This window comes from Mesoplodon bidens, assembly GCF_964165515.1.
Source record: "Mesoplodon bidens genome assembly, chromosome: 6".
Classification (NCBI taxonomy): Eukaryota; Metazoa; Chordata; class Mammalia; order Artiodactyla; family Ziphiidae; genus Mesoplodon; species Mesoplodon bidens.
In genome coordinates, this window is record NC_138162.1 from 11603530 (window position 1) to 11616715 (window position 13186).

The window sequence follows — 13186 nt, forward strand, 5'->3', positions numbered from 1 at the left end:
AACTTTGGATTTGGCCCCGCCTCTGCATGTAGGTCACCTGAGGGCATATCTGTTCTTTGCTCAGACAGGTGAGGGTTAAAGTAGCAGCTGATTAGGGGGCTCTCACTCATTCAGGCCGGAGGGAGGGAGGGGTATGGAATGCAGGGTGAGTGTGCAGCGGTAAAGGCCGATGTGATGTTGCAACAGCCTGAGGCGTGCCATGTGTTCTCCTGGGGAAGTTGTCCCCAGATCATGGGACCCTGGCAGTGGCAGCGAGCACAGGCTCCCGGGAGGGGAGGTGTGGATAGAGACCTGTGCTTGCACACAGGCTTCTTGGTGGCTGCAGCACCAGCCTTAGCGTTTCATGCCTGTTTCTGGTGTCTGCGCTGATAGCCATGGCTCGCACCCATCTCTGGAGCTCGTTTAGGCAGTGCTCCGTATCCCCTCTCCTTGCACACCCCAAAACAATGGTCTCTTGCCTCTTAGGCAGTTCCAGACTTTTTCCCGGACTCCCTCCGAGCTAGCTGTGGCACACTAACCCCCTTCAGGCTGTGTTCATGCAGCCAACCCCAGTCCTCTCCCTGGGATCTGATCTTTGAAGCCAGAGCCTCAGCTCCCAGCCCCAACCCGCCCTGGCCGGTGAACAGACAAGACTGTCAGGCTGATGAGTGCTGGTCAGCACCAATCCTCTGTGCAGGAATCTCTCCGCTTTGCCCTGTGCACACCTATTGCTGCACTCTCCCCTGTGGCTCTGAAGCTTCCCCCCTGCCCACCACCCGTCTCTGCCAGTGAAGGGGCTTCCCAGTGTATGGAAACTTTTCCTCCTTCACAGCTCCCTCCCCGAGGTGCAGGTCCTGTCTCTATTCTTCTGTCTCTGTTTTTTCCTTTTTCTTTTGCCCTACCAAGGTACATGGAGAGTTTCTTGCCTTTGGGGAAGTCTGAGGTGTTCTGCCAGCGTTCAGTAGGTGTTCCATAGGAGTTGTTCCATGTGTAGATGTATTTCTATTGTATTTGTGGGGAGGAAGGTGATCTCCACTCTTAAACCTCTGCCATCTTGGAGGTCTCTCCCTGTTTTTATTTTTATGTGTTCTTTAAGAAAAACGTTTTAAAATATATTTTTTATTTTTCTATCTTTATTTTACTTTTTTGTTGTTTTGTGTTTTTTGGGGTTTTTTTGTTCTTTGTTTTCTGTTTTTATCAGTTTTGTTTTTATTGTTTTCATTTTGGGGTTCAGTTGTTTGGTTGTTTTTTCTTTTCGGGGGTTTTTTGGCCTTTTTTTTGCTTGTTTTTGTTTGGCTTTGTTTTTATCATTTGTCTCGGGTTTTGTTTGTCTGTTTCTCCTCTTTTCCTTTTTTTCTTTCCTTTTTTTTTTCTTTTTTTAGCCACGCCATGCAACTTGCAGGGTCTTAGTTTCCCTGCCAGGGGTCAGGCCTGAGCCCCTAGGGTGGGAGTGCTAAGTCCAGGACTGCCAGAAAATTCCCGGCCCTGGGGAATATTAATTGGCATGATCTCTCACGAGGTCTCCACCAAGATCTAAGATCTCACAACTGCCTGCAGACTCCAGTGCTGGATGCCTCAGACCAAACAACCACCAAGACAGGAACACAGCCCCACCCATCAGCAGACAGCCTGCTTAAAGTCGTACTAAGCTCACAGACACCCAAAAAAATACCCCCTGACACAGCCCTGCCCATCAGAGGGACAAGACTAAGCTCCACCCACCAGAGCTCAGGCACCAGTCCCTCCCTCAAGGAAGCCTACACAAGCCCCTGGACCAACCTCACCCACCAGAGGGCAGACACCAGAAACAAGAGGAGCTAAGACCCTGCAGCCTGTAGAAAGCAGACCACAAACACAGTAAGTTAGACAAAATGAGTTGACAGAGAAATATGTTTCAGACAAAGGAGCAAGGTAAAAACCCACAGGACCAAATAAATGAAGAGGAAATAGGCAATCTACCTGAAAAATAATTCAGAGTGATGATAGTAAAGATGATCCAAGATCTCAGAAATAGAATGGAGGCAGAGATCGAGATCATACAAGAAATACTTAACAACGGCCTAGAAAAACTAAAGAAAAAACAAACAGTGATGAACAGCACAATAACTGAAATGAAAGACTAGAAGGAATCAGTAGCAGAATAACTGAGGCAGAAGAACGGGTAAGTGAATTGGAAGATAGAATAGTGGAAATAACTGCCACGGAGCAGAATAAAGGAAAAAATAATGAAAAGAAATGAGTTCAGTCTCAGAGACCTCTGGGACAACATTAAACAAACGAACATTCAAATTATAGGTGTCCCAGAAGAAGAAGAGAGAGAGGGTCTGAGAAAATATTTGAAGAGATTATAGTTGAAAACTTCCCTAACATGGGAAGGGAAATAGTCACCCAAATCCAGGAAGCACGGAGAGTCCCAAACAGGATAAACCCAAGAAGAAACATGCCAAGACACATATTATTCAAACTAACAAAAATTAAATACAAAGTAAAACTAAAAGCAACAAGGGAAAAGCAAAAAATAACGTACAAGGGAATCCCCATAAGGTTATCGGCTGATTTTTCAGCAGAAACTCTGCAGGCCAGAAGGTAGTGGCAGGATATATTTAAAGTGATGAAAGGGAAAAACCTACAACCAAGATGACTCTACCCAGCAAGGTTCTCATTCAGATTCGACAGAGAAATCAAAAGCTTTACAGGCAAGCAAAAGCTACGACTTTACAACGAATGCTAAAGGAACTTCTCTAGGCGGGAAACACAAGAGAAGAAAAAGACCTACAAAAGCAAACCCAAAACAATTAAGAAAATGGCAACAGGAACGTACATATTGATAATTATGTAAATGGATTAAATGCTCCAACTGAAAGACACAGACTGGCTGAATGGATTAAAAAAACAAGATGCATATATATGTTGTCTACAAGAGACCCACTTCAGACCTAGGGACACATACAGACTGAAAGTGAGGGGATGGAAAAAGATATTCCATGCAAATGGAAATCAAAAGAAAGCTGGAGTAGCAATACTCATATCTGACAAAATAGACTTTAAAATAAGGACTGTTACAAGAGACGAGGAAGGACACTCCGCAGTGATCAAGGGATCAATCGAAGAAGATATAACAATTGTAAATATTAATGCACCCAACATAGGAGCACCTCAATACACAAGGCAAATGCTAACAGTCATAAAAGGTGAAATCGACAGTACCTCAGTAATAGTGGGGGACTTTAACACCCCACTTACACCAATGGACAGATCATCCAGACAGAAAATTAATAAGGAAACACAAGCCTTAAATGACACAGTAGGCCAATTAAGATAGACTTACTTGATATTTATAGAACATTCCATCCAAAAGCAACAGAATACACATTCTTCTCAAGTGCACATGGGACATTCTCCAGGATCGATTACATCTTGGGTCTCAAATCAAGCCTCAGTAAATTTAAGAAAATTGAAATTGTATCAAGCATCTTTTCTGACCACAACACTGTGAGATTAGAAATCAGTTACAGGAAAAAGAAAAACTGTAAAAAACACAAACACATGGATGCTAAACAACATGCTACTAAATAACCAGTGGATCACTGAAGAAATCAAAGAGGAAATAAAGAAACAAATGACAGTGAAAACATGATGACCCAAAACCTATGGGATGCAGGAAAAGCAGTTCTAAGAGGGAAGTTTATAGCAATACAATACCACCTCAAGAAACAAGAAACATCTCAAACAACCTAACCTTACACCTAAAGCAACTAGAGAAAGAGGAACAAACAAAACCCAAAGGTAGTAGAAGGAAAGAAATCATAAAGATCAGAACAGAAATAAATGAAATAGAAACAAAGAAAACAATAGCAAAGATCAATGAAACTAAAAGCTGTTCTTTGAGAAGATAAACAAAATTGATAAACCATTAGCCAGACTCATCAAGCAAAAAAGGGAGAGGACTCAAATCAATAAAATTAGAAGTGAAAAAGGAGAAGTTAGAACTGACACCACAGAAATACAGAGTATCATAAGAGAGTACTACAAGCCACTCTACGCCAATGAAATGGACAACCTGGAAGAAATGGACAAATTTTTAGAAAGGTACAACTTTCCAAGACTGAACCAGGACAAAATAGAAAATATGAACAGACGAATCACAAGTAATGAAATTGAAACTGTGATTAAAAAATCTTCCAGCAAACAAAAGTCCAGGACCATATGGCTTCACTGGTGAATTCTATCAAACATTTAGAGAAGAGCTGACACCTTTCTTTCTCAGACTCTTTCAAACAATTGCAGAGAGAGGAACACTCCCAAGCTCATTCTATGAGGCCACCATCACCCTGATACCAAAACCAAACAAAGATATCACACACACAAAAAGAAAATCACAGACCATAATTTTCTGATGAACATAGAGGCAAAAATCCTCAACACAATACTAGCAAACAGAATCTAATAACACATTAAAAGGATCATGCACCATGATCAAGTGGGATTTATCCAAGGGATGCAAGGATTCTTCAATGTACACAAATCAATCAGTGTGATACATCATATTAACAAACTGAAGAATAAAAACCATATGATCATCTCAATAGATACAGAAAAATCTTTTGCCAAAATTCAACACCCATTTATGATAAAAACTATCCAGAAAGTGGGCATAAAGGGAACCTACCTCAGCATAATAAAGGCCATATATGACAAACCCACAGCAAACATCATTCTCAGTGGTGAAAAACTGAAAGCATTTCCTCTTTGATCAGGAACAAGACAAGGATGTCCACTGTTGCCACCCTTATTCAATATAGCTTTGGAAGTCCTAGCCACGGCAATCAGGAAAGAAAAAGAAATAAAAGGATTACAAATTGGAAAAGAAGAAGTAAAACTGTCACAGTTTACAGATGACATGATACTATACATAGAGAATCCTAAAGATGCCACCAGAAAACTACTAGAGCTAATCAATGAATCTGGTGAAGTTGCAGGGTACAAAATTAATGCACAGAAATCCCTTGCGTTCCTATACACTAATGATGAAAAATCTGAAAGAGAAATTAAGGAAACATTCCCATTTACCACTGCAACAAAAAGAATAAAGTATCTAGGAATAAACCTACCTAGGGAGACAAAAGGCCTGTATGCAGAAAACTGTAAGACACTGATGAAAGAAATGAAAGATGATACCAACAGATGGAGAGATATACCATGTTCTTGGATTGGAAGGATCAATATTGTGAAAATGACTCTACTATCCAAAGCAATCTACAGATTCAGTACAATCCCTATCAAATTACCAAGGGCATTTTGTACAGAATTAGAACAAAAAATTTTACAATTTGTATGGAAACACAAAAGACCCCGAATAGCTAAAGCAATCTTGAGAAAGAAAAATGGAGCTGGAGGAATCAGCCTCCCCGACTTTATACTACAAAGCTACAGTAATCAAGATAGTGTGGAACTGGCACAAAAACAGAAGTATAGATCAATGGAACAGGATAGAAAGTCCAGAGATAAACTCACATACTTACGGTCACCTAATCTATGACAAAGGAGGCCATAATAAACAATGGAGAAAAGACAGCCTCTTCAATAAGTGGTGCTGGGAAAACTGGACAGCTACATGTAAAAGAATGTAATTAGAACGCTCCCTAACTCCATACACAAAAATAAACCCAAAATGGATTAAAGACCTAAATGTAAGGCCAGAAACTATAAAACTTTTAGAGGAAAACGTAGGCAGAACACTGACATAAATCGCAGCAAGATCTTTCTTGACCCACCTCCTAGAGTAATGAAAATAAAAAGAAAAATAAACAAATGGGACCTAATTAAACTTAAAAGCTTTTGCACAGCAAACAAAACTATGAACAAGACGAAAAGACAACCCTCAGAATAGGAGAAGATATTTGCCAACGAATCAACTGACAGGGATTAATCTCCAAAATTTACAAACAGCTCATGCAGCTCAATATCAAAAAAACAAACAACCTAATCAAAAAATGGGCAGAAGACCTAACTAAATAGACATTTCTCCAAAGAAGATATTGAGATGGCCAACAAACACACGAAAAGATGCTTGACATCACTAATTATTAGAGAAATGCAAGTCAAAACTACAATGAGGGGGCTTCCCTGGTGGCGCAATGGTTAAGAATCCACGTGCCAATGCAGGAGACATGGGTTCGAGCCTTGGTCTGAGAAGATCCCACATGCCATGGAGCAACTAAGCCCGTGCACCACAACTACTGAGCCTGCCCTCTAGAGCCTTGGAGCCACAGCTGCTGAAGCCCGTGTGCCTAGAGCCCGTGCTCCACAACAAGAGAAGCCACTGCAATGAGAAGCCCGCACACTGCAACGAAGAGTAGCCCCCACTCACCACAACTAGAGAAAGCCTGCGCACAGCAACGAAGACCCAACACAGCCATAAATAAATAAATACGTACATACATACATACATACTACAATGAGGTATCACCTCACACCATTCAGAATGGCCAGCATCAAAAAATCTACAAACAGTAAATGCTGGAGAGGGTTTGGAGAAAAGGGGACTCTCCTACAGTGTTGTTGGGAATGTAAATTGGTACAGCCACTATGGAGAACAGTATGGAGGTTCCTTAAAAAAACTAAAAATAGATACATGCACCCCCGTGTTCATTGCAGCACTATTTACAATAGCCAGGACATGGAAGCAACCTAAATGTTCATCAACAGAGGAATGGATAAAGAATATGTGGCACATTTATACAATGGAATATTAGCCATGAAAAGGGACAAAATCGTGCCATTTGCAGAGACGTGGTTGGACCTAGAGACTCATACAGAGTGAAGTAAGTCAGAATAGAAAAACAAATATAATATCACTTATATGTGGAATCTAGAAAAATGGTACAGATAAACTTATTTGTAAAGCAAATATAGATACACTGATGTAGAGAACAAACATATGGATACCAGGGTGGGAAGGGAGGGTGGGATGAGTTGGGAGGTTGGGATTGACATATATACACAACTGTGTATAAAATAGATAACTAATGAGAACCTACGCACAGGGAACTCTACTCAACGCTCTGTGGTGACCTAAATGGACAGGAAATCCAAAGAAGAGAGGATATATGTATATGTAAAGCTGATTCACTTTAGGGAAAATGAGTGATCTCACAATAGAGACCTCAGATGAATTAATCGAATGATTAAAGTGAACATCATCAGAAATGGGATGAATTGAAATCTGAATCAATAGAAAACATCAAACAAGTGAGTGTTATTTTACAAAATGGTTGGTCTCACTCTCAGGTTCATACAAATCTAGGAAAGACTTAGGAACTGTTCCTGACTGATGAAAGCTAGAGAGTCACAGCATTTGAAGGCAACATGTGATTCTGAACTGGATAATTTTGCTATCCAAGGACATTATTGGCACAGTTGGCAACACTTGGTGGGAACTGAGGATTAGATGGTAATGTTGTTTCAGTGTTAATTTCCTGATTTTGATGATTAATTGTTGTTATGTAGGAGAATGTCCTTTTTATTTATGGATGTTGGGGCATAATGTTGGTAACTCACTCTCAAATGGAAATAAAGTTTTTTTGTGCTGTCGTGTGATTATTCTGTAAATTTGAGATTGTTTCAGAGCAAAATTAAACTTGTGTACCTGCACACGTTCATTTCTACCCCCTGAGAAATTTGAGTAACTTATGAATTCAGATTGAAACAGGATTTTACGTTGGGCCCAACCTCTTTTCCCTCTCCTTTAAATTCACTAACAAAGACAGCTGTGGAACAGTGGAGAGGGCTCTGGGTTTGAACCCAGAAAACCTGTGATTAGGTCCTGGCTGTGCAACTTACCAGCTGGATGATTTGAGTCAAGTTCCTTTACCCTTTGGAGCCTTAGTTTTCAACCTGTAAAGTGAGGTAGTTGTGAGGCTCAAACACCTACCAAGTGGGTACAAATGTAAGCTTATTACTGTTTTATCAGCACAGAGAATTCCACAGGGTGGGAGAAATAGCTTTTGGATAATTCCGTAAACTGTTCTTTTGAGCATTTTAAAGGTGAACCTGTTTTCAGTCGAAGAATTTGTACTGCTTTGCATTTCATTTTGTGGCTCAGTTTCACTAATTAAAATGCACAGCCACCATCCTGTATTCCATGCTGTTGTAGTAGTTCATTTTTAACTTTCCATAATTGGAGGCTGCTGTGTATCCAGTGAACACTCAATAAAATTAATTGAGGGTAATGATGATGAAGACAAGATCTATAGTGTCATCGTTATTTCTCCCTACCACCCCCGCCCTGTAAGCTGAGGTTGTTTGCATTTAAAAGTTGTTGCTATGGAGTTGAGAGGATAGATTTGCTGAGAGCTTATGGTATATGATCCATAAAAGGCGGTCATGGTAGGTGTCTCACTAAGTAGAAAATGTCAAACTTGGTGTGGGCGGATCTGTTTGGCTCTTTTATTGAGCCGTAAGCAGTGTCTTTTGTCCAACCCTACTTGAATATCAAACCTATTTCTGTTGTGTGCCCAGACCTCCCTGCAGGTCTCTGACTAAGGGCTCAGCCCTGCCTTTGTTACTTAGGCCTTTTATTTCTTTCAGGAGAGTCAGTGGAATGAGCTTCTTGAAACTCTGCACAAACTTCCTATCCCTGACCCAGGAGTATCTGTTCATCTCAGCGTGGTAAGTGGCGGCAGAATATTAGCAATCACTGAGAAACCTTTCCATTATTAACAGTAAGAAAGAGCCACATGGGATTGTCTTGTCATCCACACCTTCCCCACCTCCAAGTACTCTGAGACCTCAAGACAGGCCAGGGAGATGTATTTCTTTCTTTCTCTGGGATTCCATGAGGAATGGATCCCAAATGCCCCCAGGCTCCTCTCTTCCTGGCTGTCATCCCGTCACTAGCATCTCCTGAATGGCAGATGCTGGGCTTGGAATGGGATGGCTGACCCCTGCCGCCTCAGCCCCTGTGGGGCTCCCTGCCTCATGCTTTGCCCCCCTTCACTGAAGCCCATCCTGCCACCCCCGAACCTTCAACACCGCCTTTCCCCTGTTTACCAGGGTAACCCCCCTTAGCTAAGGTTTTCTTTTTTTGCCCCAAGCAGCTTGTACACTTTGCAGTTCTTAGTCACAAAACACGTTGGAACAACCTGTTTTCCTATCTCCGCCACTGGACTGTACGCCCTCAAGGACAGGGATAGAGACTGTCTAGCACAGTTCCTGGCCAGATCGTTGCCTTGAACTCTTTTATGTACATGCTATGTGGTCTGTAGTGTGCCAGGGTGGAAAAGCCTCTGAATTACAAACTGGGAGATTTCAATCCCCAAGTCACAGTTTTGCCGATGACCTGAGTGATCTTAATCAAAACCTTTAACTTCGTGGGTCTCAATTTCCTCATCTGTCAGATAAGGCATCAGATAAGGAGTTCTTTTCCATATTTCAGTTACTGCAATTCTCTAGGTCAAACCCTTGTCACCACCTTCATCAGAATTCTCAGATGGATCCCCTTTGACCAGCTATTGATTATCCAGGGGCTATTTCCCCCATGTTGTGGGGTCTGAATGTTTAAGAAGTTTTGTCTGTCAACTTCAGTAGAACCAGGTACAATGTTGGTATTCAGTGGTAATTAACTTGGTATTTTCCCTCTTAAAGAAAATGAACATATAGGGTTTTTTTTTCATGATGATCACATTGAAAGCAATATTACTGCCAATAACTAATAATAGATCTGTTATATACTAAGTTCCTAATTTATGCCAAGTATGCATTTCTAATGTTCAAAACAACTCTACAAATAGATATTAGCATTCTCATTTCATAGACGAGGCTTAGAGAGAAAAAGATTCTTGCCCATCCAAGGTCGTGTGGTTAATAAGTGAGATCGGGGCTTTTAAACCCAGAGCTGACTTCCGAGCCTATGTTCTTTCCACTAGGCCACGAGTGTTGAAAAAAGGGAGGAAAGAAGGAACTGGTAGAGGTTTTTGCTCATTTTAATGGAGCATAGGAAGGAAAGAAACCTTTTTCCAGAAATTTGTGTAAGGAAGAGTGTCTGGAAAAGATGAAGAAATGAGCTTTAAACCTGCCCCAGTCATTGCCGCATAGCGAAGCAACTTTGCCTTTGTCTCTGTCCCTTTTCCTAAGCAGCTTGATCTCACCGTTTCAGTCTGTAATGACATCTGACAGGTAGCTGGGGAGTAGCCTGGGTGGGTCACCAGCTACTGGGGAGGAAGGGTCTCTCCTTCCTTTGAGTGGCTGCCAGGCTTCAAGGACAAGCCATTGCAGGGGCAGGAAGAACTGTTGGGGGGGGGGGGTTGCAGCTGTTTCATGCCAGTGGTTTCTAGGAATGTTTCTGACCTCCTCTGGTCCCAGCATTTCATGGGCGATGGAGCAAGACAGAATCTCAAAGGACAGCCTGGGGAGTAGTTGGTTTTGGAATTGCGTAGGCTCACTATTTACAATCTGTTGCATTTGTAAAGGCAGATATTTTCTTCTTTCCTCTTCACAAGGAATTCCTCTCTCCATGTTGCATTTCTGAAGGGTTAGTCTCAACTGTATTATAGAGCCTGAAAAATTGATAAAATGGCAGTCTTGGACTTTCTGTCTTGAGTCACAAGAGAATGTTTCTGTGTGTCTTCTATAGGTGATTGAGAAAAATAGGAATATAAACTAACAGTTGAGAGAGTAATAATAATTTTCTATTAAAATACCATTTATGGAATGCTAGGCACTTCATATATATAACATTTATTCTTCACAACACTTCTGAAGTAGATATTACAATTCCCATTCACAGGTTAAAAAATTGAGATTCTGAGCTATTAAGTGAAGTCGCCTAAGATCACAATAACTATTAAGTGGCTGACTCTGCGGTCCCTGTCCTTTCTCCCTCACTGTGCCAGTCCTTTTTCTGGGACTCCATCACCATGTGGACTTCCATTACTGAACATTCCCTGGGACTCCCTTCTAGCCATTTGGTATAGAATTTGGTATCTCATGGCATCAAATTTAACCTTGTGTTTTGCTTTTATTATTTTAATCCTCATTGTTGACTTGAATTAATTAACTAGTTTCCAATTCGTTTCCCATAACTAATATGCTACATAATCTCTGTCGTAACACTTCATAGATAATGTTTTGGCACAAACCCACAGATTTTGGAATAGTGCACTGCAGGGGGTGTTTTTTAAGTTATCTTTTAATTTTTTTTTCTTTTTACTTTTCAGTTTATTGGTTTAATTCAAATGACTTTAGCTATAATTTGCTCATTAAAAAGCACAGGTATAACAGTCTGTTATCGTGGAAAGAGCATAGCTCTAGTTATGCAGACCTGGTTTCAATCCTAGTTCTCTCACCTACTAGCTGTATGACCTTAAGTCACTTTACCTCTCTGAGCCTTAATTTACCCATTTGTAATATGGAGATAATATCTATCTTAAATTTTGCTATGGAAATTAGAGATACCATTTATAAAGTACCTGGTATAAAGCCTTCCATGCAGCAGGTGTTCATAAATATCTGCTGAATATTAGACAAATAGCTTATACTGTTATTGTTACTATTTTCGTTATTGCAGTTGTCCCCCAGGCCTTTCATTTCAGGAAGCCTGTACAACTCATTTTTCCAGAAACCTACTTATTTTGCAATTATCCAAGAATGGGGAGTGGGGAGAACTTCCTGAAATGTCACTTGGGGGTCTAGGTTTGAACTTTGGCCATGGCTAAGCTGACTTTCTCTGTATGTGACCTTTCCTGGCCTTTGCACAATCCCTTCTTTAATTGGCCAGCACCAGGCTCTTTCCATTCCTGCTTGCCATTGTTCTCTGAGTCTTTAGTAGCACGAAGGAGGTGTCATCAGTTCAGCCTGTTTCATTTAACTCAGAGACACATGCTTGTTACAAACATGGAGATGCCTCCTTGAAAGTTCTCTGAACAGGTCAGGTTTTCAACTCCACTGAGTCTCCAGCTCCTTTCACTGGAATTTGCACTGGAAGTCAGCAGGCTTATTTGCAGAGCATGCATAGTGGAGAGTCTTTCTCCACTGTTAGCCATCTGCAGTGTCTCAGGGCAGCAGTCCTTCCACTGGAGCTGTCCTTAACATCCCTTGGGCCTTTAGGGCAGATTTGGCCTGCAGTTTGTAGATGGATATAATCTCAGATGCTGAAATGATATGGCAGGTTTGGTTGGTAAAGACCATTCCTGAGTGAACCTAGTGATATTTGGTCCCTAGTGTCCACTTGCCTCACTGAACAATAAATTATGAAGTCTGCAGCTTTCATGTGTTCAGAAACCTGCGAACATCGTAAAAGAATTTAGCCTTTAACTTCTTTGAGCTGTTCTTTTGTATCTCAAAGAAGTTCCTCTCTCATAGAAAAGAACTCTATCTACCAAACCAATGATTTAACGCATCTGGCTTCAATCCAACATTATCCTAAGGAAATATTCCATAGACTACTCTCTATGAGTGAAACTCTGTTTCTTCATCTGAGTGAGGAATTATCTTCAGATCATTTACCTGATTTCTGAATAATGTGCTTGTTGCATACTTTTGCAGAAATAAATAGCTTTTGTTTTTCTTTTCCAGCATTCTTATTTTACTGTGCCTGACACCAGAGAACTTCCCAGCATCCCTGAGAATGTGAGTACTTGGGCAGGGGTGGATTAAATTTTTATTCCTCTTTGTTTTTTTACTAATTTTGAAAGAAAATAAAAGGATATATTTTCGCATTATAAAAATAATGCATTATGAAAGTAAAACCAAATAGAGAATATTTTAAAAATATAGAAAGTATATAAAGACAAGGAAAGATCATTATTCATACTTCTCAAAGGTAATCACCTATTAACATGTTGATGTCTCATTGTAGTCTTTTTAGAATGTATTATTTACATAGTTAGAATCACCTATTACATAAGCATTTTGCCATTTCATTCACAGTCATTTTTGTTAGCTGCATAATATTCAATTTGCCATGTAGCTTATTTAGCATATTCCTCGCTGTTGTGAACTTAGGGGTTTTTAGTTTTTGCTGTTGTAAATAAAATGCTTCTATGTAAAGAACTTGCCATATAAAGATTTCTTTATTAGGGTAGATATACTCAAGTAAAAATTTGCTCCTACTACATTTCTATATTGACTTTTAAGAAAGTAAAAGTAATTGTGGGTAGAAGTGTGAGGACCCCCATCCCCACCTCTTAAAGACTTAGCAGTGAACTTG

General features: G+C 40.5%; 1 protein-coding gene across 6 annotated transcripts in view; it reads left to right on the plus strand.

Moving 5' to 3' along the window:
- Positions 1-13186, plus strand: part of DENND1A (DENN domain containing 1A) — a 542774-nt gene that overhangs the window by 271215 nt on the left and 258373 nt on the right. For all 6 annotated transcript variants that reach the window (XM_081236287.1, XM_081236288.1, XM_081236291.1 and 3 more), the window contains 2 exons: positions 8569-8649; positions 12553-12606. In XM_081236287.1, the coding sequence (XP_081092413.1) occupies positions 8569-8649; positions 12553-12606 (135 nt within the window). The remainder of the gene's footprint in view (positions 1-8568; positions 8650-12552; positions 12607-13186) is intronic.